We start from the raw sequence: 27,007 nt of genomic DNA, 5'->3' as shown, positions 1-27,007 counted from the left end.
GTTCAAATAAGTAGGAAGTTTTATTGCATACTGATTTCTCCCTGCCTAGAGGTTGTTTTCAGCTTAGAAAGATCACAGAGAGGGCCTTGATTCACTCCAGTTACAGAAGATACCAATTACTCTTAGGATTAAAGAGAATGCACAGAGACTGGCAGTCAGAGCAAGGCAGTGCTTCTGGAATCTGTGTCCTGGTAGGAATATCCATTTCAACCAGCACAGTTGGATTTCATGATGTCTTTTCCAGCCTTAATGATTCCATGATCCAATGACCACTGTGCAGTTGCTAGTTTCCACATCTGCTTTTACCACAGGTCAAAGTTACGAATCAACACCCCGAGTGAAAATCAAGTTCTAACCAATGCTGTCTCTCCCCACTACACAAACAGCAGCATAACAGGGCCAGTAACACCCTGCAGGAACACGGGGCTGGAGCAGCAAGGATCTTTGCAGTTAGGAGGAACAGCCATTCCCCAGGTTGTTCCTCCCCTTCCACATTCACCTATACATTTCCTTCAGGAGTTTCTTCACGTCACCGGCCTCCAGTCCGTTAGACTAACAAATCAGGAATCACAAAGTAAGATAGTAGAAACTTAAGTCCTTTGCATTGGCAACAATGTGTAGGTTGCTACATAGGATGCTCTGAGGCCAATGACAATACTTAATGTAAGAGATTCCCACCCCCCACCCAGTTGGAATCCTTGGCTCAAGTTTTTTTTAGACACAGAAAGAGAATATTTGTCTCCAAACTTAGGAAAGAATCAGGTGTAATAGGAGTCCAGTGGATCACCTTCTTTACAGGGAACACAGAAGTGTGTGGAAAGAGACTGTCCATTGCTCGGCTGGCTCGGAGCTCCTACGTGATGTCCTTCTTTCTTGGGGGGCGGTGGATGTTCCTCACCACGCACTTCACCATCCATTCAATTCCTTCATTCACCCCTTTGCTACGGAAATAAGCAGACCAGGTTTTAAAATAAACCAACAGTAAGAAGCAACCAAGAACAGAAACATGGATCATATAAGTCCTAACTGAGCCCTTACATGAGGAAGTGCTCTACTCACCCCACAGTTGTTGACATTTCTGTGTTATTTCTCATGCAGGAAAACAACAGGGATCTGATTTCTTTTAGCTCAGCAATATATAACTCCGTCCTTTATTTTTCTGATGTCTGTGCAAGTCTACACCCAACTTAGTCACCAACTCTGTAGAAATCTTGGGATGAACAAGCATCAAACCCACCTGACAGATGGTCTGGGTTATTTTGCCACAAACCTCACACTAGGTGTATAAGATCTTGTAATCCTGGTTCCAGCTTTCTGTAATCATCTGTGCTGGGGCTGCCAAGCAAGTCATAACTTTGCTGGTCTTCACAGCTCCCCAGTCATGATTTCCATGAGTTATTTATTCTTTTAGTGCAAGCTCAAACTGGAATTTTGAAAGGAAATTCCACACAGATCAAAACTAGAAATGTTCATACAAAAAAAACACAACTGAAAAGGTTGTTTTTCATAAGGTTATTATCTAATACTTCTCTTCCAGTCAGTGCTTGAACATTTTTCTTGTGGTCATTCACTTGCTTAATGGTATGTGATTTGTAGCAATGCAGACAACAGATTTTTTTCACAGTTCAAGAAGTTCTTGTTATCCTTTGCAGTAGCTTGTATGATAACACAGAAAAAATGTCAAAGCTCTGGATTCAGCCCAGACAGTAATTCAGCCAGGAGTGTTTCCACCACCTGGAACAAAACTTTTGACTTAAGCCAAGCAGCACTTTTCACTTAAAGAACTGAAAATACAAAGAACCAAAGTACTGCAAGACTCAATACACAACAATGATGCTGAGACATCAAGAATCCAGTGGGTTGCTCAAAGGTCGTGGCATGCAGCTGTGTAAGCCCAAATTAGGGTCTGTCTTAGCCATCAAATTGTAAACCACAGGCATCCCCATGTAAGAGGACTCCTGGAGACTGTGATGTGATCCCCATTACAATGCTCATCTGCATGCCAAAGAATATGAGGGAAGAAACATAATTATGGCAGCATCAGTGAAGCACCACCCATTTCTCTGGCAGAGGCATCAACAGCTGCATTTTCAATAGACTTCTAACCTAAAAGCTAGGAGCTGCAGCAAGCCAACATCTGCAACGATTATTGTGTAAGGAGAAGGGATGATACAAGAACAACAAATATGCCTCCAAGTCCTGCTGCTCTCAGTCAGCAGCACATTTCCACTGTGTTTTACAGGCAGGATTTACAGATGAAGTTACTGAGTTGGTTCAAGTCCAAGGTTCACAAACGATCTGTCAGTGCTAGAAAGAAGCACAGCTCCCTTTAAAACCTTAATAACTCCTGTAGTGCTGCTCTGTGTGACATCCCATAGCTGCTCAGTCAACCAATTCTCAATTTACCCCTTCTCATACTCACCCAGTGAGGGCTGAACAGGCTTGTGTCAGGCAGTCTCTCTTCCCAATTTTGTTAATGCAGTCACTAAATGCTGTCTTGATATCAGGTATTGACAGACAAGTCTGCAAAGGGAACCAAAACAGAGCTTGTTTGTGCTACATGACATGGTGACCTTCTTCCACAATGAATCCTACCATGACTGCAGTCTTGCTTCAGTCAAGATGGAAATGCTGTGAGGTTAAACCTACTCACTCATCAACACAGCAAATTGACCTCTTCACATTCCAAAGAAAAGAACATATTCTTTTTTCAAAGAGAATGCTGTTTGCTGACAGTACACACACAGTGCCTCACCTTCCTGATCCTTTATCTGTACAGTTCTAAGCAAATAGTCCTGAAAATGAGTACAACCTGCACCCTCTAAGGATATCCCTTCCAAGCTGCTCAATAGCTTCTATTTACCAGGACACTACAAGAGCTTTAATATTTACAAAGCCTTTTGAAACAGTGTCCCTGCCACAAGCCCAGCTGACTCTTTGCCAGCATCCTGGGCACTCTCACAAAACAGGCTGTGATTTTTCCTCAATTCTCAGCACATTCCTTGGCATTACAGCTATGCCCCACCAGCACTTGTCTGTATGAATTCACAGAAAACACTGGCAGCACTGAATGCAGCACGTTTTCTGAAACCTGATGCCACTGTGCTCTTGGCCCCCAGCAGGTCCTGAATGTCTGTGAGGCTGCCAAGAGGCTGCTGGGAACAACACTACAAATCATAACCCCCCAGTAAATCAGTGGATTAATTTCCTCAAATAAATCACGGTGTCATCAAAAAAATCTTAAAGCTACAACAAAAGCAAACCTGCCCAACTAAAGTCTGGACTTACACCTCCCTGAGCACGCTGCTCAATTTTTCCTCAGAAGCCTTGGACAAACCATTTAAGCACTTCAGTTGGCCATGAGCCCACCTTTCCTCCTCTCTGCAAGGACATTCTGTACCTTCAACAAGTCTCAAATACGTCTTTCAAACCTTCACTCAGGCCCACATATGTGTTTTGGACAAATATTTACACAAATGCCAAACTGGACCCTTGTGAATCCTGAGGATTGGCCAAGTGGATGCAAACTGTGAGAGAACAGAAATATGGAAATTGTTACCAGCCATCCTTTTGCAAAACACTGATTCTGGAGAAATTAAATACAGGAAAGTAGATTCCATTGCTTATACATAGGAAGGGATCTTAAGAAATGGCTTGCACGGAGTTTAACAACACCCAATTCACCTAGTGCCCTTGACTCCATTAACTGTGCAACTTTTGATGACTGTACTTTCTTATGACCTCAGCTGCATTTTAAACTTGCCCTTTCAACCAATGACCTGGAAACTGTATCCAGAAATGTTACTGACATCATTCCATAGAAGCCTCAACAATTCAGGTCAGGATTTTTGACAAATGAAAAATGTGCAGTTCATACAGATGAGCTGTCAGCCACAGGATAAACAGTTAATTAAAAAAAACACAAACCTCCTTTAGAGGGATCCAGACAGGACATGGGAGCTGGAATGGGCAAGAGATTACAACCGACCAACCATTCTCTACTGGTTTGTAAAAGCTGCTCCCTTAGCCTGGTATGGTGTCTAGTGCCCAGTAATAAAGGCAGGTCCAAATACTTTCCAGTTTAGCCTACAGTTCTGGACAAGTCAATTACCCAACAACTGGGAAGGAGAAGAAGCTGCATGCCAGTAATTTGAGCTATTTTTCATATCTTTGGTTTTTTCAGTCAATGAGATTTGGCAGCAGGAAGGTTAAATATCAAGGCAGCTGAAACTGAGGAAATGTTTCTTGGAATATACTTTAAGCTTCTCAGAGTTTAATATCATTGTATAGTGATATATTTTTGAGCATATCGTTTTCTTCTTGAGTGTGCCCTTTCCTTCTCCTTTTCTGAATGATGCTTCATTTTAAAATATTTTAAAATAAATCAGATAAAGTGTTCAAGACACGAAGTAACAACAGACAGCAGTCATGCTGTCCTTGATTCCTCAACTTCTACTTGCAGAGGTAGCAAAGCAATCAGGCAATGAACTTCCCAACACCACAAGCAGACCAGGACACCTGCACATGCCCAGCAGCACAGAGAACCCATAGCCTTCACCGTGCCCTTCCTTGAACCCTTTAAGAGTCCACTTTTCCCAGTGCAGCCGACAATTACAGCCATTTTTATCTCCCAGTATAAACCACTGTTATAACCTCCCTTTCCCACCTTCTGGTAGAGCTGTAGCCTGCCCCACCTTCCCACAGAGCTGCCCAGCCATGGCTTTCCATGGAAAGCTGCATCAGAAAGAGTTTTGCACCATTCACTTTGTCCCAGCAGGAGGTCACTGCATCACCAATCCTGTTTTGAGGAACATAATTAATTTTCCCTTTGGCATGAAGTAGAGCAGCAGAGCAGAGAGGTAACACCAAACTATCGATGTCTTGTTTTAGTGTTCCAGGGAAAGCCATCAGCTAGAATCTCATGTGACAGCAGGGGATGAGGCACATTATCCATCACTTCAGCAAGGGGCATCTGAGCTTCTCATGCTCAGGAACAAATGTCAGCTGTGGCTTTCAAGTTCCTCTTCTCCCCAGCCACATTACAAAATATTTGTTTACAGATGTGTTTTGTTTCTGAGCTGCAAACCCATAATCCAAGGGCAAAGAAAGGAAGCTGGATCTGTGATCACATCAACAGTGCTCCTCCATTACAGTAACACAATCCACAGTGACCTTTCAGGAATGATGGTATCTCTCAGCCAGTTCACAGGAACCTTGCACACAACACATGACAAACCAGATTTCCATCTCAGCTTCCCCAAAATAACACTGTAAAACGTCTTTTGATGAATGCTCCTTCAGGCATAATCTAGCCAGGACTGAAGCATATTCTTCCTATGAAAGGTTCAGAATAGCATTACCCAAAGTTAAGACTCAGCAATGGCACACCTAAAAATCTATCAAGCAGCAAGGCAAGTTTTAGCCAAAAAAAGGTTGCATTGTAGAGCCTTTGCCCATTTCCCAAATCCACTGGAGCAAAGACAATGCTGCTGCCTGGTCTCCTGCCAGGACAGAACTGAACCATGGATAAAACCTCAAGTACAGGCTCCTCAGTCATCTCAAGAGTAATCAATCATCAGAATGGAACTAAAAGAGAAACAATAGCAAGGTGGATTGCCTACATAAAACTATTTCACAAAAAGTCTGACTCACCTGACCTATGCTGTGTGGTTAACCTTTTTACGAGTTTGTTTTGAATTAGAATTTAGGCTTCTTTAAATTTGAAGGAGGAATAGTACAGCCTCAATTTAAACCATCTTATTTAAACAAAATCTAATTTTACAGAAGAAGCTGTGGTAGGTCTCCAGTTGGAAACTAGAATGGCTTTCATGCAGGAGGTCTGTGTGGAAATGAGTATTCTGCTACTCACCATGACTCCTCACATTTTCCAAAGGCACAAGGAGGCTTTTCAACATTCTGGAGATTTCAAATTAAATTTCCAACATTTATCTTTAGATGAGAATGGCAAAACTTCCTCCCTATGGGTCATCACACAGCACCCAGTAATTTTCAGACTGTTAAATTTCAGATGCTGTTTCTGACAGGTCATGTTTCTCCAGTGTTTGGAATGGTGTTGCATAATGAGCCCTTCTATCCTCAAATTGTAACAGTTCATTGTAAAGTTTAGAAATATATACCTTGCATAAACCTTTCAACAGCTGCATTCACATCAGAACAGCAAATATCAATTCTTATTTTGCTGGTTTTTCTGCCATAAGCCATATTTTCAAAAGTAGCATTCTGAGTTGAAAGGGAGTTCACAGGAATTAGTAGACATTAGATATTTTATTGCTCCTACAAAGCAATAGTTCCTTTAAAAATCCAAACAAATTCCTTCCTCCAACACACATTTGACTCAGTTTTTAAATTATTTATAAAATAATCCATTTTTGAAGCCCCTGCTGAACACAGAGTATTCTCCTGATACCATAAAATATCACATTCAGTACTGTGAGAATGAGAACTGGTGTTTTGCAGTCAATGACCATATTTAATCCCCTGGAATGACCAAATACCACTCATGCTTGCCAGTGCTGAGAAGACACAATGTACCCTTGGGCTCACAGCAGAATTTTTAACACTTGAGCAATTCCAGGTGGCATCAGCCCTTTTGTTATCTTAATAACAGAATGTAAAGAACAACTATGTCAGATGTACTATTTCTGATGTATTTGACCATAAGCCTTTTGCTGGCCTCTATATCACCAAGAATTACCCTTCATCTCCAAATACCAGAAAGGTCAAGATACTACTTATCCTCTTAAGGGTAAGATACCACTTAACCCTTATTATGGTTCAGGACAGAGGGATGCTGGTGGGAATTCCCTACTACAATTTAATGTCTGAAGATCCAGAGCAGAATAATCTCTATCAATGCTAATTATCAGTTTTATTCCAGATGTCTTCCATTCTGCTAAACCAGAGGAAGAGAAACAGGCTACTGAGTTTTCTCAACCTTGTTTAAGTGAGCCTCAGTAATTACTAAAAAATAAGCCATCATCCCCTCAGTGATTTGTTAATAGCATTGATGTCTCTTTGCTGGGTCCATATCTAAGATCATTCTGTAGGACTGGACCTCTAAATATCCAACGTAGGTATTTCTTACAAACAGGCAAACCTCCAGTGACTTTGGCTTTGCTAATCTCTTGTTGTAGCTCTACAACTGCACGAAGGCACTAAGTCTGTGGGCTGGTCTTGGACCTTCCAGAGAGGGCAAGAAGTCAGATTTTCTTTTGAAAGCCTGTTCCAAATACCTCTTTCATTAATTTAAAGAACTCCACTTGTTTAATTATTTGTCTTTAGTCTGGCTGGAGTGTCAAAAGAGCCAATGTCTACAGCCTATAACAAAATATATATATAGAACCAAAAGAGAAACTGGAACAACTTTCCAGGTCACTGCTTGGAGCTTATCTTCAACAGCTCAAGGCAAGAGTGCAGGCTGCTCCCTGCAGGAAAGCTGTGGGGTTGCACAGAAACGTGAGAGTCAATATTCTGGTTTCCACAGAAAAAAGACAGACCATTCATTCCCCTACATTCCAGAGACCACAGCAAAGTCAAGACCATAAATCACGAGTTCAGTCTTGATCTCATGCTTCTACAAGGAATTACATTTCTCTTATTTCTAAGACTAGATAATCTAGATAAATTACATAATCCAAAAACCAATCTGTGTTTTACTCATGAAGTGTAACCAAATCCTCCTTTAGAGGCAAGTGATTTCTGTGGAAGTCTCACATGTTTCTACAAGCGCAATCACTCGGACAAATGTAAAGTCCAGAGGAAGAACCTGAGAAGTATTTGCATGCTTTGGAACAGAGACTGATCCCAGCTGCCAGGCCTTGTTCTCCACGTCCTACTGGAAGCCTCTGGCTCCCTCTAGAGACAAGTCACTGGAGTGCAGTCCTGGAATTCCAGGGACAATTTCGAGGAGGAAAACACCACCTTGAGCACTCTCTTCTCTTTTTGCCAAGCTGGGGGAGGTAAGGATGGCCCGAGATGTGTCACCTGCACCACCAAACCCAAACTAAGAGCTTTACAGTTGTGAATATGCTGGAAAGAATTCAAATTACATTATCAGAAAAGTGCATTCCTTGCCGTTCACTGCTGTCACTGATGGAATGCCCTACTACTAACAAATGTGTTATAGAACACATCTTATCCAATTATGGAGAAAGGATGACTTGCTTCACATACACCTGCTGTGCTATTCCTGGGTTTTAAAAGAGCAGCATAAGCAAAGTGCATTAAACATTTTTTTCTGAATAAACAGGAAAAAACTGTATCAATATAGCCAGTCACAGTACAAGAAAGACCCACCATAGCTATACAGATTATTCTGTTTACATAGAGAGTTCAAAACTATGTGCCTGTGGGAAGCTCATTCATGGCAATGAAAAAGGGCTGGAGGAGAAAGGAAAAATAATACAATTAAATTCAAAGCAATTATTTCCAGTGGTGGGAAAGCACCATAGGATCAGCTCAGAAATGTAGAATTAGTTTAACATGAATGCAGAGTTCACCTTCCCAAGGCTTATTTGTTCATTTATGTAAATCCTCCATATTTTACCTCTACATCCTGCTTGTTGGCCAACACCAGAATAGGAACCCCTTCCAGAGCTTCACTGGTAATCATCTTCTCTACAAAGGACAGAAACAAAACCAGGTTTAGCCAGTTCTGGAAGCTGTACAAATGCCTGGCACAGATTATCTGGACACAGGGATTAAGCCAGAGGCTCCTTCTTGCATTTCAGTTTCATTTGATACAACCTTTCAGGTCTATTTTGTTCACACTGTACTTACCAAAAGCTCTTTTGGACTCAGAGAGCCTCTCCTCATCAGTGGAGTCAATAACATAGATCACACCATGAGATTCAGCATAGTACTGAAGGAGAACATAGAAGGAGAACATAGATGTTGGTATCAATCCACTAGGATCACTTGTTCCTCTTCCTGATTTTATTTTAATTTGGTACAGTTTGCTACATGTGGAGGAGATCAACCAGTCAGAGGCAGCTGTACCCACAGTGTGCCTGGACAGAATGGAGGCACATAGCCTGTGCTGCCTGCTCTGTTTGCAGGCCTGATCAACACACCAAGTGAAAAAGCTCACCTGTGTCCCCCCAAAGCTTCTCTCTATGGCACAACCCCAGATCTGGGTTGGTAATTGCTGTCTGTAACCAATAATGCAAGTACTAAGCACAGAAACAGTGTAATCTCTGAAAAAATGCCAAATATTGGGGTTATCAATAAGCCTGTGTGATTACCAAATGATTGTAGTGGTTCAGTCCTAAAAGACACAAAACCACTTCTAAAAGAAATCATGAAATCACAGGATGGTTTGTGTTGGAAAGGGCCAACCATCTCATTCCAAACCCTGCCAGGAGCAGGGACTCCTCCCACTAGATCAGGCTGATCAGAGCTCCATCCACCCTGGCTTTGAACACTTCCAGGGATGGGGCAGCCACAGCTCCTCTGGACAACTTGTGTAAATCAAATAAAACAAAACCACATCTCTAACCTTGTCCCAAAGTGACTGCAGCTCCTCCTGCCCACCAAGGTCCCAGAACATCAACCGAGTTTTGCCAACATCAATAGTTCCAACTAGAAAAAAGAAGGAAGGGCAAGCCAATGAAAACTACAGGTGCTGTAAAGCACAGACACCTGCACACCCCACTCAGAAATCTGAGATGGGAGAGGCTTGTAGGGGAACAAATCACAGGCAGCAGCTACTTGCAACAACAGAGCAAAACCTGCACGGAGTGATGACAAATACAGAGCAGTATCAGTGTCAATAATTCCAGAATTGGGCCAAGGAATGAATTCCAGGGAAATATAGTGTGAGGATAGCACTGAAACAGGATATCTGGAGTTTTAATACTTCAAGAATTTATCCTCCTAAGCTAAGAAAGTCTATTTTATTCTCTACAACAAGACCTGGGCAGTTGGGAGATACAATCTCTGCATCCAGGAACTACTTCTGAATTCTTAAACATTTCAAACAAAAAATAGCTGTTGTCTGACTGTGCCAGAAAGTTGAAAAAATTCCACATGGATTTACTTACTGTTTAAGCCTACAGTGGTTGTGATTTTGGACAAACTCATCCCTTTGTAGTTCTTGTTAAATCGGGTTTTAGTTTGTTCAAGGAAGGTCTGAAAAAGAATAAGACAAATTATTTACTATCAAACATTTTACTGGCTGGAGTAACCCTACCCCAAACCTGTCTTTTCATTTCTGCACAATCCTGCTGGAGTAGGTACTGCCCTACCTAATTTTGGACAAACCACTCTTCTTGTTCCCTAATTCAGCAAGGAAAGAAGGGATCATAGGCGATTATGGGATTACCAAAGCCTCAGCCACATCCCTGAAAGACTGTACTAAATTTAAGTAATGAGGAAAAGGTGATCGTTTGGTGTGACTAAAGTAACTCAGGACACAGCTGAAAAAAAGATAGATCCTTGTTGGAAGATTTATCCCTGGAGGATATTTAGGACTGTGTGTGCTCTCCACGGGGTGATGAACAGCACTTACAGTTTTACCAGCATTGTCCAAACCCAGGATCAGGACACAGTACTCATCCCTCTGGAACATGTATTTATAGAGCCCCGACAGCAGCGTGTACATCCTGCTCCTGCAATAAATGCCAGGAAATCAATTAACGAACAGGTCATTCCCAAAAGCCTCTCATGCCACAACACAAGTATTTCCCAATGCCAGACAAATAAATTACGTTACTCTTTTATCAGTAACTCTCATATTTAGGCAATCCCAGGAAAAAAAAACCCCACAGATCTAAGAGAAATCATGAAAACAGCTCAAGATCAAATCTGGGGTTTAAAGGGGAACTGAGGAAAGACCTGAACACCTCCTGCAGTAAATGTAAGACCCACAGAAAATGAAGTGAACTTCATACAAATACAAAGAACAGGTATTTTGAGCAAGAATCTACAGAAGTTCACACCTGTTTTTTATGGTGCTAGATTTGCACACACAAGGCAGAGCAGCTTTGCTGGGATGCAGGAAGCACTGGCACCAAGTGCTGCAGCTGACTCACATGCCATTGCAACAACCCTTCCGTTCAAACACAGATAAAGGGAACCTCAAGGCAGAGCCTTTGATAGGCAGCTGCCTCTGAGCAAGTGCGTAGTTAAATAACCACTTTGAAGTCAAACACTATTACCTAAAGGGAAATAAAAGTGTTCCAAAGCAGGAATCGGGGGTTTCACGCTGAGGGACGACAGGGCACTTAAGGGCTAGGGGCTTCAATCCCACAGGTACCGAGGTCACCCTTCGCCTCCAGCTACATGAGAGCGGGGGGCTCCTGCCGTGCCCCAGGGGCGCAGCCGGGCCAGTACCTTGGGGGGAACCCCGGCCCGCTCCCCTTTCGGGACAGCGACTGATCCCGGGTGGCCCCGACCGCCGGCCTGCTCCTCGCTAACCCGGGAGATCCTCGCCCGGGAGATCCCTCAAGCTCCAGAAGATCCGGAAGATCCAGCCCTTTCCTTCTCTGACATAGCCAGTGACGGCTGAAGGGGAACACCGGCCCTACCGCCATTTCTCCCTAATGGCCCAGCGCCACGTCCCTGGGCAGCGACAGGTCCCGGGCCGAGCTCCCGAGAGCAGCGGGCGAGCAAAAGAGTCCCGAGCCCGAGGCCTGTGGCTCCTCACCTGGTCCTGGTGCCGGTGTCAGCGTTGGAGCCTGAGCCGCTCCTCACGACTCCCCTACGCCACCGTCAGCCGCCATTCCGCGCCCGGCACTCCGGGAAGTGTAGTCCTGTCGCCGCTGCAATGGCGGTGCAGAGGGGGGCCTGTGGACTACAACTCCCAGAATGCCCAGCTCGGCCGGCCCCTCGGGGACCCTGAGCGCCAGAGAGGGTGACGCGCTGGCGAGTGCAGCCGGAAGTGAGGGTGCTGCGACCGGAAGTGGGGGTGTTGTGGCGGGTGTCATGGCGGCTCGCAGGGGCCGAGGCGGCTGAGGGTGCGGTAGGGTCGCTGAGGTGGTAGTGGCGGTTCAGAGAGGTGCTGCAGCCCTGGGGCTGAGGAAGCACCCAGGCTGCGGGAGGAGCGGTGCCGTGCGCTGGCCTGGTGGGCGAGAGTGGACTCCGTGGCGGGGGAGGGCAGGGCCTGGCCTGGCCTCTCCTCGGACTCTCCTGTCGCCTCTTGCCGCCTGTTTCCAGCAGCCCTGGTGGTTTCCAAGGGAAAGAGTGGGACGGCGGGTACATGTCACTTCTGCGGGCGAGGACTTGTTATCCAAAAGTGCTTGAGTAAACTCTGAATGTGTTTGGAGTTCGTGGAGAGGACGCGGGCAGAAGCGCCCTTCTCGTGCTGAGAATGGATGAAGAGAGTCTGGAAGCAGCGATCCAGACCTACAACGCCCAGCTGGAGCAGGTGGAGCTGGCGCTGGGAGCGGGCCAGGACCCATCACAGCAGTCGGACCTGATGCAGCTGCAGGAGGATTTGAAGCAGCTCATAGAACTGACCGAGTCGAGCCTGGTGGCTGTGAAAAAGAGCAAACTTCTGGCCACTTTGGACACAGATGCCTCCTCCTCCTCCCCAGCAGGTCTCTCAGGGCAGGATTCCCACCTGGAGAGCTCTGCCCAAGATGAGGAATACGCTGCTTTCAAGGAAGCCATTGCTGGGCTTGGAAAAGATGAGGAGCCTCCAGCTGATGACAGCAAGATCTCCTCGGAAAGAGAGGAAAAAACTGGGGATAAAACCAAATCAAAGTGCAGTGAAGAGGAGGAAGAGTCTGAGAGAGAGGAGGAGGAGGAGGAGTTGAGTGGGATGAAGGTTAAAGCCCCCTACTACAGCTCCTGGGGGACCCTGGAGTACCACAATGCCATGATTGTGGGAACAGAGGAGCTGGAGGATGGCAGTGCAGGGGTCAGGGTGCTCTATCTGTACCCGACTCACAAGTCCCTGAAGCCGTGCCCGTTCTTCCTGGATGACAAGTGCAGATTTAAGGAGAACTGTCGGTAAAGAGAGAGGGGTGGGACGGGTCTTGTCGTTCAGAGGGATAAACCTCCTCCTGAAGTGCTCTGTGTGGCTTTCTCACCCAGAGAAATTGTGCCTTAATGTTTTTAAAATGCACTCTGGAGAGCAGTGGCATCAGTTTGGCTGTTTTCTATAGCTAATGTTCTGATGAAGTGGAAAATTCTGTGGAAAAGCTGCAGAGATGTTACATAACTGAGTGGATAAAATAACAGCTGAAGAAGTATTTTAAAATAAAACACCCAAGTCTGTGGATAATGCACACGTTCCAGTTACACAGGGAGTTGTATAGGCTCTGTTTTTGGGGATCTTCACCAGGATCAGCCTGTGGTCTGTGAAGGTGCTGAGCTGGAGCCATGCCTGTCTCTGATCCTGTTTATCCCCGAAGCCATGAACATTTTAATTGGATGTGTCAATAGCAAGGAAGTTTAATTTCTGGGGTGGGATGCATTCTTTGTCCCATGCCATAAATAAGGTGTTTAAGGTGAAACATGAACAACTTTATAATTGCAACAGCATGTGGTCAATCTTCCCTAATTATGGTGAAGTTTCCTCACTGCTGACACTTCTGTGCATTTCTTTTGAGGAAGGAAGGGATTTTCATTTGAAAACTCCTGTTCCTCCTTCCCTGCAGGTTTTCCCATGGTCAGGTGGTGTCCGTGGAGGAGCTCCAGCCATTCCAGGAGCCCGACCTGAGCAGTCTGGGGTTGGGCTCAGCCTGCCTGGCCAAGCACAGTGATGGGATCTGGTACACGGCCAAAATCACCGGTGAGGGGGGCAGGGGCTTGCCCAGGGCGAAGGTGGAGGCTGAGGTTTACCTGGATCTAAAACTTGGCTGTTGTAGTTAATGACAGAAAAACGTCATATAACAATCAGTATATGACAGAAAAACTATGTGGCTGCTGCCCTGAGCTCTAAATCTTGACATAGCTGAGGAAACAGTCTGAGTTTTGTCAGGCTGTAAGAGGGAATTGACTGCGAAACAGGAGATGTAAAGAGCAAGAATGTGGAAAGGAAATGACTACGAGGTCATTAACTGCTCCAGGGAAGAGGGAGGGACTGCAGGAATTTACATGTATAGTAGGTGAGAATTGCAGTAATCTGGCCTTGTTTAAACAAAAACCAGGGGAGCTGGCCCTGCCCAGCAGCTGCTGATACAGGCTTCCTTCTGTCCTGGGAAGAGGGAGGGTTTATTCCCTCTTTCCATCTTTCTTTTAACTGTTATTAAGTCAGAAGGGAGCAAGTCTAACTTCTTTTTAATTCCATGTCTCAACAACCCGTCTTTCTTGATTTGTAAAGATAAACTTTTGGGTATCCACACCGGCATTGTGGAAATAGCTTTTCATTGCAGTGGGCCCTTCTCCCTCCCAGACAGAAATAAAAATCACAGATTAAACCCAGAATCTTTTAGAACTCTTCCTTGGGCCTCCCCCCATCCCATGTCTTTCTGCTGGAGCTGACTCTGGTTTAGCTCCCTGTGAGCTGGAGCTCCTGTCCTGCTGTTCCCTCTGTAGATGTGGACAGTGGCTACTACACGGTGAAATTTGACTCCCTGCTGCTCAAGGAGGCCGTGGTGGAAGGGGACAGTATCATTCCACCCCTGAGAAGTGAAGATGCTGCTGAATCTGGCGAGTCTGATGAGGACAGTGTAGATGATTCTGGTTATGCCAAAGGTAAGGGAGTGGGGAGAATTTGAGTAAAAGTGACTTGGGATGTTGTTCTGGTTTTCTCTGGGACTGGCTGACTGTCCTAGAGCTCTCACTCTGTGTCTCACCTCTGATGACATCAGTTGATCACTTTATGTGTTCCTGAAAGATTTTAGAACAGTAACTGGCTGTTATGCTATAACTGGGAACTAAAATCTTTATTTTATGCAAATCCCTGGGCTAGTGAAGGCTTGAGGTTTCCATGGGAACTTCCCACACGTGGAAGAAGAGGTGATATTTTAGAGTTCCAAGCTCTGAGCCTTTTTCTTACGTGTCTGGCTGAGCTGAGTTAGTGAGTGAATCAGATTTACTCATCCCTGGGAGCTGCATGGCCCAGGAATGTGAGACCCAAGGAAATGGGAGTGGTGGGTCCTTCCCATGCCTCAGTGAGGCTGTAGGAGCAGCCATGCCCTGTTTTACTGCTGAAAGGTGACACAGAGAGTGCTCGGGTGACTTCTTGAAAGTTGCACAGACAGCACTGTCCCTCTGGTGGTGCCAAAGCTGCATCACATTGAAAAAGTCATGTCCTAGAGCTCTTTACATTTAACCTGACAGAGCTTATTGGATCCTAATAACACAAAATTAATGCTGTGGCCTGGAGGAGCCTCATACCAGAGACAAGAGCTGGAGGTACAGGATAAGTATTAGGTGCCACTGTGCTAAATTCTACACAGATGTGTACATTAGTCTGTATTGTCATCCTGGAAGGAAGGAAAAGAATCATAAAACTCTTAGGTGATTCTGCCTGGAACTGGGAGGCGGTATGTGCATTAAATCAAGTGAAACCTCACATTTCAGTCACTCCCTGTGCAGTGTTCATGGAAGGTGACAATTCAGTAGGAACTAAATAAGGCTGGAGACATGACCAAATGCTTTTAGAGTTGGAGAAGTGAATTGTACTGTCCTGTTAGGGATGCCCCAGACAGCAGCTTTATTCACAATTCCTGTTTGACTGATTCTCTTCTTCTGTACCACAGTGATAGATTCAGGGGTTCCAGAGAATGGGGAGTGGACCCCTGCCTGCAGCTCCTCTTTCGGTGGCTGGGAGGCCCATACTCGTGGCATTGGCTCCAAACTGCTTGTTCAGATGGGATATGAGTTTGGAAAAGGTAAGGGGAGAGGGTGGTCCTGGGGTTGTTAAGAAAAACCCAAGATTTTGGATGAAGCCAGAACCTGGCTGTGCTGAAGGGCCAGTTGGCTGAGGCTCAAGCAATGTGATAGATCACAGCAGTGTTGGAGGGAAGAGGGATTAGTTATTTCATGGAAGTACAGGCATGTGAGGTACCAACCCCTGTCTGGTAATGGAAAACAGTGGAGGCACTTGGAAGCAAAGTCAAGCTCATGATCAAAGCCATGAGAACGTTGTGGAGCGTTCAAAGGCTGGAGGTGGAAGGGACCTGATCTGCAAAGCTTCTGATGTCTGTGTTAATGCATCTCCTGGCCTGGACACAGACTTCAAAGCCTGCTGAACTCCCACCCAAATTGCATTGAGCCTTAGGGGCTCTGGGAGGGCCTTTGTGTCTCTGGTTCTCCCAGAGGAACCAAACCAGTTTTAAGTAGAACCTGGCTTGAGAAGCTGAGGATGTGAGAAAGAAACAGAAACCGGCCTGACAGATGGCCTTGGGCTTGGAATCACAAATCTGCTGCTGTGGAAGGCTCCTGGCCTGGCCTATGCTGGTCCCCTTGGCTTGGACAGGAGCTCTTAACTTTTGGTACCTCAAAAGCCCCTTTGCTTGTTTCAAGCTTGTGACTGTCAAACTTGTGAGCTTGTGATGGGAGGTGACTTGGAGAGGGGATGCTGTAATCGCTCGGAATCTCTCCCCAGGCTTAGGGAAGAATGGCGAGGGCAGAGTGGAGCCAGTGCAGGCTGTGGTGCTTCCTCGAGGGAAGTCCCTGGACCAGTGTGCTGAGGTGCTTCAGAAGAAGAAGCAGGGGAAGCTGGAGCCAGGCAAATCGAGGAAATGCCGAGCAAAGGGAAGCAACCCTGGACAGCCGGGCGGCCGTAAGGCCCCACGCAACGTGTTTGACTTCCTGAACGAGAAACTGCGTGGGAAGAGCGCTGGGGACAAGGCTGGGGGGATGGCTCTGCCCCAGAGGAACAGCAAAGAGATCTACCACGCCAGCAAGAGCACCAAGAAGGCCCTGAGTGTCAGCCTCTTCCAGACCACAGAGAAGATTGAGCAAACACAGAGGGATATCAGGGGAATCCAGCAGGCCCTGGCGCGCAACATCGGGAGGTAGGAAAATGTTCTTTGGGATCGAGTTTGTGATGCTTCTGGGGAGGGGGGGGCTTGAAATGAGATGTGGGAGGAACAAGTGAAATGTACCTGCATGGGACTTAAGGGGAAGTGGAGGAGAGAGTTCAATGTGTGCTTCAGACCAGTGTGGACACTGGCAGATGTGTCTGGGGTCCTTTGGCTGGAATTCAGGCTGTGGCAAAGAGAGGAGCTCTCTGAGGAAAGGTGCTGGAGTCCTTCTTGTGCTAATCCTACAGGAAAGGCCACACCCTCCTGGGATGGAACAAGCCTTTGATCTTACCATGCAGGATGACATTGCTGCTGTGCTTTTTGCTTTCAGGCACAGCATTGCTACAGCTCAGCTGGAGGAGAAGTTGGCTGATGCTCACAAGCAGCTGGGGCAGCTGCAGGCCCAGGAAGCCAGGCTGCAGCGGGAGCAGAAGAAAGCAGACACCCACAAGAAGATGACTGAGTTCTAGGTGCTGAGGAGGGTGTTGGGCTGCAGGAGTTGTCCTTCTGGTGCTCCTGGCCTCAGAGCCTCGATGAGCTGTCCTGTTCTGCTGGGCCTCAAGCTGCCAAGCCTAAAACTGGGCAAAAAAAGCAGTAGTTTCTGGATGCCTCTGAGCTCTTCTGGGAGGGGGAGGAGTGCACATCCGTCCAGCCCCAAAACTATTCAGTGAGCTGAGCCTTGGATGAGGCCTAACTACAGGAATACAATTCTCTGCTCTCTTGCACACTTCTTTCCTTCATTTTCTCTGCTGTAGCAGCTCCATCCAGAGTCTGTGGGTACTCAGGTGATAACACTGCAGGCTACAAACCAGCTGAGGGGGCTTGGACAGTCCCACATCCTGCCATTAACTGTGGCTTCTGTCTGTGGCCACCTGCCAAGCACAGGTGCAGACAGGGTCCCAACCATGGCTGGGTGAAAACATCAAAGATCAAGTGCTTTAGCTGCTCTCTGCCTTCTGGTTTTTACTATGGGATTTATCTGAGAACTCCATTTTTTGGGGGGAGCAGTTCTTTGTAGCCCTAGTGTAAGGAAGAGACAGGAAACTGACAGCTTTTGGGAACCAGTGGCCTGGAGCATCAAATTTCAGCAGTTTGACTGTAAGAGCATCCCAGGCCATGCTTGCCGGGCATGAAAAGCTGCCTGGTTCCACGAGTAGAGTGCCATAGCTGGGGAAATAAGCCAGCAGCATAACAGAATTCCCAAATCTATGCAGGAGCAGCTCCAGGGAGCCTTGTGATTTTTGCCACAATTAGTTGGGTTTTCTGTCCAAGGTGACTCACTGAGCATGGGTCCTTTTACTAAAAATCTCAGGACCCGGATCCAGATTGGGCTGGGCCCTGGATGAGCACAACGAGCAGGATCTGTGTGAGCCCTGCAGTGGGAGAGCTTGGGGCTGGGCTGGAAGCAGGTCAGGCAAGCCAAATGACCTTCCCTGCAAGGTAGAAAGTGTTCGGACAGGAAGGATGTCCTCTCCCCTTTGTTACATTCTGTGTTGGTGGTGGCCAGTCCATCTCCTCAGAGAAGATGCTGGTTTCATAATCTGGTGGGATTTCTGCATTGTAAAGGCTTTTTTTTAAAAAAAAAATGTTTGCAATTCATATCAGTATCTTAAGGACACCATTTTTTTAAATTTAAGGAACCAATTTCCTTTTATTCTGTGAGTCATTTTTCTAATATAAAGGTTCCTTTAGTACCCCCTTTTTTATCTGTCCCGAAGAACAGATGAAAAAATAAGCTGTCAGCCTGGGCAGGGCTGTGCCTGCCTGCAGGGTCAGGCTGCCAAACGAACAAGAAAATCTGAAACTGCAGAAGATATGATCAGAGCTGTTCGGGTCGTGTGGGATTTCACATTGCTGCAGACACATCTCAGAAACACAGCGAGACAGCAAAACCAAACAAGATGAACATCTTCAGGAAACCTGTGGGAGTGAGTCTGTGCTCCTGAAGCGCACCTGGATCATGCTGTGATCCTCGTGGATGTGGGAGGTGTCATGGGCTGCCTCGGGCACTTCAACATCCATCGGTTCCTGTTGGAATTGGCTGCACTGTCCTCATTGTTCTGAATTCCTGTTCTCCACACACGAGGCTCAACTCAAGGGTTTCACAATGGCCCTTCCCTCACAAATGATTGTTTGTTTGTTTCTCACACTTGAGTGCTGAATGGTGACAAGGATTAATGTGCCCAGCTTAGCATGGATGCTCAATGAAGTGGCCCATGACTGGAGAGCTGAGCTGGGCAGAGAAAATTTGGGGGTTTATTTTGTGCTCTGAGACTGTTTTAATATCATCATCTCTTTAGGAACTGGGTGGATGAGCCCTGTGTGTATTAGCCCTTTGCTAAGTCCTATTTTGACCCTTCCTTGGGATTTGCACAGCCTGACTTGTCAGACTCCTATTCTGCGGCTGCCACCTCCCACCTAGCACAGTTCACGTCCCTGATGAATAAAGCTGGTGTTTCTTTTTCCCCTCTCTCCTTGTAAGGCGTTGTTCATTTGCAAGGTAACGATGATTTGGGGCGCCCCATTCATTCCTTATATTGCCCTGAGCTCCGGGCGGGGAGCGGGCGGGGCAGAGAGTGCTCGGGTGTGCTGGGAGCCTGCGGAGCCCGGGAGCTGCGAGCACACACCCAGCCTACCCCGGCGTGAAGCCACCACCTCCGAGGCCAGGAAGCTGCGGTGTGTTTGCTCTGTGTCTGCTCACAGCTGGCTGCTCCTCAGGGAGCGGGAGAGCTCGCATCGGGATGTTGGAAATGTGCGAGAGGTCCTGACTGGGACGTGCTGTGGGATAAAAAATGAGATTCTCCAGAGTGGCCGGGAAGGAAGAGAACATGATTGCATCTCTGTGCTCCGCACTCACCCGATTTTGAGCTCCTGCAAGTAAGTGGTGGTGGCTTTCCTGCCTGGCAAACGGGGAGTCTGCAGCTGAACTGGGGGGGAAATACTTTAAACCCCTCAATGTATATAGAAGTCACAGCATTGTCAGAGATGCTCTTGGGGCTGGATAGACTGGACAGGCAGGATTCCTGCTCTGCTCTGGGAATCTTCACCTAGATTCAGCTTTGTGAGTTGGGCTCCAAGCTGTGTCGTTCCATGGTTTGTTCTCTGCAGCTCGGCTTGAAAGGGGAGTAAAGGTGGTGGAGCTTGGCAGTGCTGCTGGGATCCCATGGCTGGAGTCTGAGCGGGAGCCAATTGCTTTTGGGATGAATGAATTTAGTTCGGAGGTGTGTGGCATTGCAGAAATTTCCGGTTGTGCTGTGGGGAGGGCGACAGGAGTATTGCTGGTGTGTGCAGTGGAGAAGTGCTGAGCTCCTGTCTCTGGGTGAGGAGGCTTGAGAATGTGGTCACTGAAATGTTGTCTTTATGATGTAAAAGTAGTGCATTTGTGGCAAAGGAAACCGCTGTGGCAGACAGATGGTTCTCGAGAGGATAGATCTCCTTAATACAGCCATCCTGTAGTTTGGAATCTGGCTTCCCATCAGCAGCTCCAAGCTCTCTGCTGGTCTCCTGCTATGCTCAGCTCTGCAGAAAACCTCTTGAGCTGATTCTTGCCTCAGAAGAGCATTTTTCTGCCCAAGTGAGTGGTCAGCAACCAGGGAAGAGTGGGAAGAAAGAAAAGTCACCTGAAATGGTGTCAGCCTCAAGCAGAGCCCTGTGGTGTGGGCTGGCAGTTACTCACCTGAAGGTTTTAAAGTTGTATTTTCTCAAAAGCCACTCCAACATGTGAGTAGTGATCAGAGCTACAGCTAGGAGTCTGCATCCAAGTTTTCAGACATTTGGGTCTGGCATTTAGAAGTATGGTTGGCACTTTTGAAATGAAAAGCCCCCAGAGGTATTTGGCCATGAAATCTCATTACAGAGATGAGCAATGTGTGTAAGATCTCATGCCTGCTTTTTTGAAATAGTCTTAAAATTCACTAATTGCACCCCATGGTCCAGGGCAAATTCAGTGTTGTGACTGACTGTAAACAGAGATTTCACTTTTTGTAACTGAAAAGAAAAAAATCCATCTACTTCTGCTTCTTGGGTCTTTTTTGAAGCACAACTCCCTGGGGTACCTGAGCAGAGTTTGCTACAGCTGTATGCACAGTTGCTGATGGAAATCAGCTCAAAATGTTTCTCTTGGTTTTGTGCAAATAGGCTTTGAGTAGCTTCGCAGACTTTTTTCTTGCCACCCTGCACTGAACACTGTGTGGTTTTATCTGGGGAGATGAATCAGAGGCCAGCCAGAATCAGCAGCAGCAGCAGCACTTGGTTTGGCAGTGAATTTAATCTTGCTTTCAGGAAGCCCAGATGAGGAACTTGCACCTTTTGTAGGACTCACAGAATGCTCCCACATCCTGGAGTAGCAACCCATCTGCCTTTAGGGTGCCTGTGCTCGGGTGTCACACACAGGGGCGCGATCCCTGCTCAGGGGGCTGTGGGTGTTGTGGCACTTACTCAACGGCTGTGACCGCCCTCATCTTCAAAGCCACCTCTGCTGGCAGAGCCAGCATTACAAAACGCTGTCTGCCGAGTCTCCTGCCCCGGGGCAGCCCCAGGGCTGGGAGATCGATAACTTCATTGGCAGGAAATTCAGGTGTAGGTTTCAGAAGGTCTGGCTGACACTTTGCCTTGCAAACCTGCTCAGTCCCACCTGAGCGCCTTTAGTCAGATTCTGCTGGCAAAGCTGTGTTTTTGGGACACCCAACGTGTTGTCCCAAGAAGTGGCTTCTCCCAGTGACTGCTGAGCCTAAACACTGAGGAGCACTGCACAGTTTCACTGCTCAGAAATCCCGGAGCAACCACCGTCCTGCTCTATAGAAAGTAGGCAAGAAGAATTTCTCTGCATTCATTTCTACTCAAGGAAGTCTCTCATTTCAATCTTCAAAATTCAGGGAATGGAAAATCCCCCTGCTGTGGGATAAGCTGCCCTGTGTGTGCCTGCCTCAGCATGCTGAAAGCTCCCACCTCGATTCCAACATCACACCAGCTCCTGGCTATCAAACCTCGTTAGAACTTTGTCTGCTCAACTCTAGAGCCTGCTCAGCTCTGCCCTGGTCCTGCAGCCCATGATTCCATCACTCTAATGAGCTGAACGAGTACAGCAAGGAGCTCCAGGCTCTGTCTAACGCACCGGCCCTGTTGCAAGTAATCCGAATAATTAAGCTATGCTCAGACAGAAAAGATGTGTTGTCTAATTAAAACATCGTTGGAAAGGAAACAGCCTCTCCTTCCCAGCTCTGATCTAAGCCAGTCTGTCCAGCCTGGTTAGTCCTTAAACCTCTCTGTCTCACTTTCTACCTTGAAATAATTGCTCTCCAGGGTTCATGCTTCAGTCAGGGCAGTTTCCAAAGGCATGGGAAGTTCCTAGACAAAAGGATGCTCTCAGATAAAAGGGTGCTTTTGGGCAGAGATCTTCTGATTATTGGCATAAAAATGTGCCAAAGATGCTGCTGTGTGACCCGGGGTGCAGGGGAGAAGGGAGCTCCTGTGAGTCTCCAGTAGCTTCTGAGATTTACACAAGGCAAGGTGGCTTCTCACCAGAGCTCATCTGGGCTTTGTCATCTGGATGGAGATATGCAAGAGGGTGAGTAAGAGGTGCTCAGCATGTCCCGCCAGATCTCTGGGTTCCCATCCGTACTGGTGGAAGCTGATCCTGCCCAGCTCTGGCCAGGGACCCTACTGCTGGCCCCATCGGGATCAGCTACTGTGGATGCTTGAAGCTGTGTTTTACTCCAGGAACTGCCTCTGTCTCCTTTCAGATCAGGCATTTCCTGGGTGCTGGTGTCAGGCCAGCCTTTTTTTGTAGAGCAGGGTGCACAGAGCTGAGCTGTGCAGAGCTGGGACCCGCAGCCGCCGTCGACGCAGGTGAAGGTGAAGGGCTGTCAGCTTTTGCTATGGGGATGGGGATGGTGGCATGGGAATGATGGGACAGGGGTCACCAAAAGCCTCCTGGGGAAGGGGGTGGTCCTGACTGGCTGGGGAGCATCCATGCTTTGTGTCAGGCTCCCCAGCACCCTACTGCCCCTGCACCGCTTGCTCTGGCTCTGCTGCAGTTTGCAGGGGACGATTTTTGCCTTGAGGAAAGCACAAGGACGAGGGCTGGATTTGGACAAGGCACAGCTTTAGGCAGAGGAAAGGGATGGGAAGATTGGGTGTTTTCTGCTCTGGTGTCACAGCAGAGAGTGGCTCAGGCCTGAGGTTGTGGTGGCACAGGGAATGTGAGGTCCGTGTGAATCTATTGCAGAAGAAGGGTGCCTTGGTGGGTTCTGCTGTGCCCAAGGCATGAGAAGGGAGAGGAGGGAGACACTGAAGCTCACCTTGTTTGCAGGAAATTGAGTCATCCTGCCTGTCCTTACTGGCCTCCCTTATGCTCAGGAATGGTGTCACCCCCATCTCACAGCCCGGAGTGGTGGCCCAGTGTCCACAGAAAGCACTCTCTCATTTTTAGGGTGTCACCAGAGGGTTTTCAGGGCTCTTGGGCATCTCCTTTTCACCATTTCAGTGGCAAATTTTGAGCTTGAATCCCGCTGGTTTTGTTGGATTGGTTTTTTTTCAGAAGGAACCAAAATCTAAAGTTTTCCCTGGTGGTGGCAGAGCACCCACTGCCAAATGTCTACACTGGTCTGGGCACTGCAGGTGTTACGGTGACTCTGGAGATAGCAATTTCTGGCCAGAAAACGGGACACCTGGTGAAATGTCTCCATCCAGAGAGACCCCCTGCTCAGGGACTGTGCTGCAGGGGTCATAGAGCACAATTTCAGCACTCCTGGCTGAACTCCAACTCGTGTTCTCTGTCCTCAGAACTCAGCCCCACAGTGGTGCTGGAAGAGGCTCCCCCATGGCTGCAGCCAGCGGCGAGGGGACAGCAGGGACCCAACTCCTGCCAGCTGGCACTGCCTTGGCCCTGCTCGGTGGCCTGGTCTACCTGGGCACCCTGTGTGCTGCCTGTAAACGGTACGTGCTGCCCACGGCTCCTCCGTTTTCCCTCCTGGGGCTGGGATGGGGCTGGGGATCCCTCAGTGGCATTTGGTGGCTGCGCGTGGAGATTGTGTACAGCCATCCTGAGCTGGGACCGTGAGGATCTGCTGCTCTGCTCACCCCAAACCCCCACCTGCACCCCAGTGCAGCTCTACCTAGCTTGATCCTGCATCCCTGTGTGCTGCAGCCCCCTGGAACACCCCCTACACCCAAAAACCTCAGAAGAGCTTCCCAGAGAGGGCTGAGCTGTGAGCAGGATGGGCAATGCTGAGGATGGTGCCAGTGGTACCCTGATCAGCTCAGTGGGGTGCAGGATGCAATTGTGATGTCCCCAGCCAGCACAGACCCTGCTGTGGGGCTGGGGCGGGAGCAGGATATGGGTTTTGGGAGTGCCGTGTTGGGGACCCGGGACCCTTGCTCCTCACCCCTGGCTTTGCCATCTGCCTTGGGCTCAGCTCCACTTCTCCCTGCAGGAAGGGCAGGAAGAAGGTCGCTCCAGATGGGGTGAAGCTCGTGGATAAGGTAAGAGCACATTCAGGGGGCAGGATCAGCCCTGGGGGGTGGTCTGGGCTCTCAGCCCAGCCTGAGGGTGTCTGCTCCCCCACGGCAGGCCCTGCTCCGCCAGACACAGCTGCGGTCACTCAGCAAGTCGGACACGAAGCTGCACGAGCTGTACCGGCTGAAGGTCAGAGACGATGGTGAGTGGCCATGGAGCAGGGGGAGCCCAAGGAGCTGATGGTCCTTGGCAATCGCCTGCAGTCCCTTTGCTGCCCAGAGAGTACATCCTGTCATGGACAGACGTGCCACGGTGCTGGCACAGAGGTTGGTACCTGTTGCATCCCCTCATTTCCTCCTCTCTCCCACAGTGCAGCGTCCGGCCAGCCTGGATCTCCCCTGTCCCACGGCCCCTGGAGGCGAATCCCTGCACAGCTCTGGCCTCCTGCACCGTGAGCTGCCCCAGATCCCCGTCCCTGAGCCCCCGGCTGCTTCCCCAGCCCCTGACCAGACCTACTCCAACCTGCTCTTCACCCCGCTGAGGAAATCAGCGCCAGACACTGTCTATGAGTGCCTGGCAGTGCGGGGGGAGGACACCCCGGTGCCCTCCATGCCAAGTGGCACCCAGGTGTCCCCTCCACGGGCTGTGCATGGGGCAGCTGATTATGCCTGTGTCCATAAAGTGAAGAAGGCAGTGTCGGTGGAGGTGCAGGATGGGGCTGTGGCAGGACCCTCTGGAGCACAGCACAGCTGGGATGGTGCAGGCAATGCTCCTCAGGCCAAGGTATGACTCTGGGGGGCAGCAGGGATGGGGAACATGGGGGTCATTTAATTCCCTGTCTCCCTGTAGTACCCATGTTTTGGAGCAGGGTATAAGTTAGGATCCCCTGCTAGGATCCTCCTGGGGGGCTGTCAGAAGATGGGGGTACAAAATCATGAGGATACTCTGCAGTGGGCAAGGATTGCTCACAAACCTCCACCCCCCAAAAAAAATTCCTTTTGCAGCTGGAGGAGATGTACTCGACGGTGTGCAAAGCCACCAAGAAGAAATCTCAGGTCCCTGCATCAACCCCGAGGGCTGTGAAGGAGGCAGGTTCTGGGTGGCCACCCCCCTGCCAGCAGGAGGGAGCAGCAGCCCCAGGCCCCCCTGACCCCTGCTACGAGTCCATCAACGACAGAGCATGGACTGCTCAGGGCCGTGGCCCCGACCCTGACTATGAGGCTGTGGACATTAACTGGAAGAAGGCAGCAAAACGGGACAAGCCAGGGAAGAAGCCCTGTGGCCCCGAGAACCTGTACGAGAGTGTGGTGGACATTTGGGCAGGGGAGTCCCGGAAAGCCTCTGCCCGGACAGCAGCCAATGGGCTGGAGGTTTACATCACCAACCTATAGCCCCTGGGGGCAGGGGCAGTGCCACAGGGGGGTCCCACCTGGCTGGACACCGTGGGGTGCCAAAGGGACGGGTGCCAGCAGCCCTGTGCCCACCAGAGCAGCTGCGTCCCTGCACTCACTCTCTGTATATATTTTCTGTTACTTTTCTATGAGTGTCCTTGTCCCATCCCAGCACAGCTGGTGCCAGCAGGTTGATGGTGAGATGTCCCAAGATGGGCAGTTTGGGGGTGCTGGGTGCTGACCCCAGTGAGACAGGCACCAAGATGGGAACACGGTGGGGACCAGTCAAGTTTTGGGGCAGGGGGGTAATGGGGCTGCAGGATCAGACGCTCAGCAGGAGGTTTCTGCCATGTCTGAGTCTGTCCTTCTCACACTGCCTGAGGGCACCCTCCAGCCCCCAGGAAGCCCTGAGAAGCTTTGCTTCCATCACAGAATGTCCCTTATTATGGGGAGATGGGGTCAGCCCTTTGCCCTCATGGAATCATGGTATATCCTGAGCTGGAAAGGACCCTCAAAGGATCATTGAGTCCGTCTCCTGACCCTGCACAGGACAACACAGAAATTTCACTGGTGTGGGCTGTGGGCTCTCCTCCATCCTCCATTCCCACCCTTTCAGATCCATGCAAGGGTGTCTCCATGGGCAGCCCTCTCCCAAACACCATTAAAAGGCTGAGAGAAGGTTTACACTCTTAAGCTGAGTCTAAATCCCTGTTTCTGGGGGCTGTTGCTGCTGCTAGTGGTGCAACTGGTGCTGGGAGAGCAGCTTTGAGCACAATGTGAGTGCATCCGCCCTGGATGAGTGGTTTGGCACCTCTGAAATGGGGACACACAGCCACCAAGAGCTGTTGTATGGGGTGATCTGAGTCGGAGCAGAGCCTTGCACAGGGCTGGGGTGGAAGCCAGGCTGTGTTTGCCCAGCATTCGCTTCCTTGCCCACCTCCCCAGCACTCCTGTGGATCCTGCAGCTTCCACGTGCCAAAAAAGCTTGGCTGAGCTGGATGTGCACCAGAGTTTAAACTTCCCTCCTCTCCTCCCCGATGGAGTTGCACATCCGTGCCCCAAGGGACACGAGGCGAGGCAGTGACGGTGGCCCTGGTCACATGGCCAGTGGCTGCCTGACCTCGTGGCAAGGTGGCCTGGAGCCGGGTGGAACCCGCAGCCCCCGTGCCGTGCCGGGCTGTGTGGCAGGAAGCCACGCGCCTTCCCTCAGCATCTTTGCC

The 27,007-nt window shown here is 48.7% G+C and overlaps 3 protein-coding genes across 3 annotated transcripts; 2 read left to right on the top strand and 1 right to left on the bottom strand.

Annotated features, from left to right (window-relative positions):
* Position 1: 1 nt before the first annotated feature.
* Positions 2–11,817, bottom strand: ARFRP1 (ARF related protein 1). The gene is made up of 8 exons (XM_014873895.2): positions 11,666–11,817; positions 10,529–10,628; positions 10,062–10,149; positions 9,518–9,600; positions 8,800–8,881; positions 8,567–8,637; positions 2,423–2,523; positions 2–941 (listed from the first exon to the last, which is right to left on the bottom strand). Exons 2-8 carry the CDS (start codon positions 10,619–10,621, stop codon positions 854–856), a joined length of 606 nt encoding a protein of 201 aa, XP_014729381.1. The 5' UTR covers positions 10,622–10,628; positions 11,666–11,817; the 3' UTR covers positions 2–853.
* An 86-nt stretch (positions 11,818–11,903) lies between these two features.
* Positions 11,904–19,410, top strand: ZGPAT (zinc finger CCCH-type and G-patch domain containing). Its single transcript, XM_014873923.2, has 6 exons — positions 11,904–12,972; positions 13,623–13,756; positions 14,503–14,661; positions 15,672–15,803; positions 16,520–16,931; positions 17,272–19,410. The coding sequence occupies exons 1-6, from the start codon at positions 12,329–12,331 to the stop codon at positions 17,408–17,410; spliced, it is 1,620 nt and encodes a 539-aa protein (XP_014729409.2). The 5' UTR covers positions 11,904–12,328; the 3' UTR covers positions 17,411–19,410.
* A 138-nt stretch (positions 19,411–19,548) lies between these two features.
* On the top strand, positions 19,549–26,464 carry LIME1 (Lck interacting transmembrane adaptor 1). Its single transcript, XM_014873788.2, has 6 exons — positions 19,549–19,817; positions 23,724–23,876; positions 24,374–24,422; positions 24,511–24,598; positions 24,767–25,179; positions 25,401–26,464. Exons 2-6 carry the CDS (start codon positions 23,761–23,763, stop codon positions 25,785–25,787), a joined length of 1,053 nt encoding a protein of 350 aa, XP_014729274.1. The 5' UTR covers positions 19,549–19,817; positions 23,724–23,760; the 3' UTR covers positions 25,788–26,464.
* The last annotated feature ends 543 nt before the right edge of the window (positions 26,465–27,007 follow it).

Source organism: Sturnus vulgaris, chromosome 17, assembly GCF_052056855.1.
Source record: "Sturnus vulgaris isolate bStuVul1 chromosome 17, bStuVul1.hap1, whole genome shotgun sequence".
Lineage (NCBI taxonomy): Eukaryota > Metazoa > Chordata > Aves > Passeriformes > Sturnidae > Sturnus > Sturnus vulgaris.
Note: the sequence above shows the minus strand (reverse complement) of the source record. Positions and strands in the feature narration are given on the sequence as shown.

What these genes read in the sequence shown, in the direction of transcription:
- ARFRP1 (XM_014873895.2), bottom strand. Translation starts at nt 10,621, where the DNA reads ATGTACACGCTGCTGTCGGGGCTCTATAAATACATGTTCCAGAGGGAT. An exon ending in TGCAGTCACTTTGGGACAAG is followed by an intron (nt 8,882 to 9,517) that starts GTTAGAGATGTG and finishes GTTCTCCTTCAG; the next exon opens with TACTATGCTGAATCTCATGG. An exon ending in CCAACAAGCAGGATGTAGAG is followed by an intron (nt 2,524 to 8,566) that starts GTAAAATATGGA and finishes TTCCCTTTGCAG; the next exon opens with ACTTGTCTGTCAATACCTGA.
- ZGPAT (XM_014873923.2), top strand. Translation starts at nt 12,329, where the DNA reads ATGGATGAAGAGAGTCTGGAAGCAGCGATCCAGACCTACAACGCCCAG. An exon ending in GTACACGGCCAAAATCACCG is followed by an intron (nt 13,757 to 14,502) that starts GTGAGGGGGGCA and finishes TTCCCTCTGTAG; the next exon opens with ATGTGGACAGTGGCTACTAC. An exon ending in GGGATATGAGTTTGGAAAAG is followed by an intron (nt 15,804 to 16,519) that starts GTAAGGGGAGAG and finishes ATCTCTCCCCAG; the next exon opens with GCTTAGGGAAGAATGGCGAG.
- LIME1 (XM_014873788.2), top strand. Translation starts at nt 23,761, where the DNA reads ATGGCTGCAGCCAGCGGCGAGGGGACAGCAGGGACCCAACTCCTGCCA. An exon ending in GCTGAAGGTCAGAGACGATG is followed by an intron (nt 24,599 to 24,766) that starts GTGAGTGGCCAT and finishes TCTCTCCCACAG; the next exon opens with TGCAGCGTCCGGCCAGCCTG. An exon ending in GCAATGCTCCTCAGGCCAAG is followed by an intron (nt 25,180 to 25,400) that starts GTATGACTCTGG and finishes TTCCTTTTGCAG; the next exon opens with CTGGAGGAGATGTACTCGAC.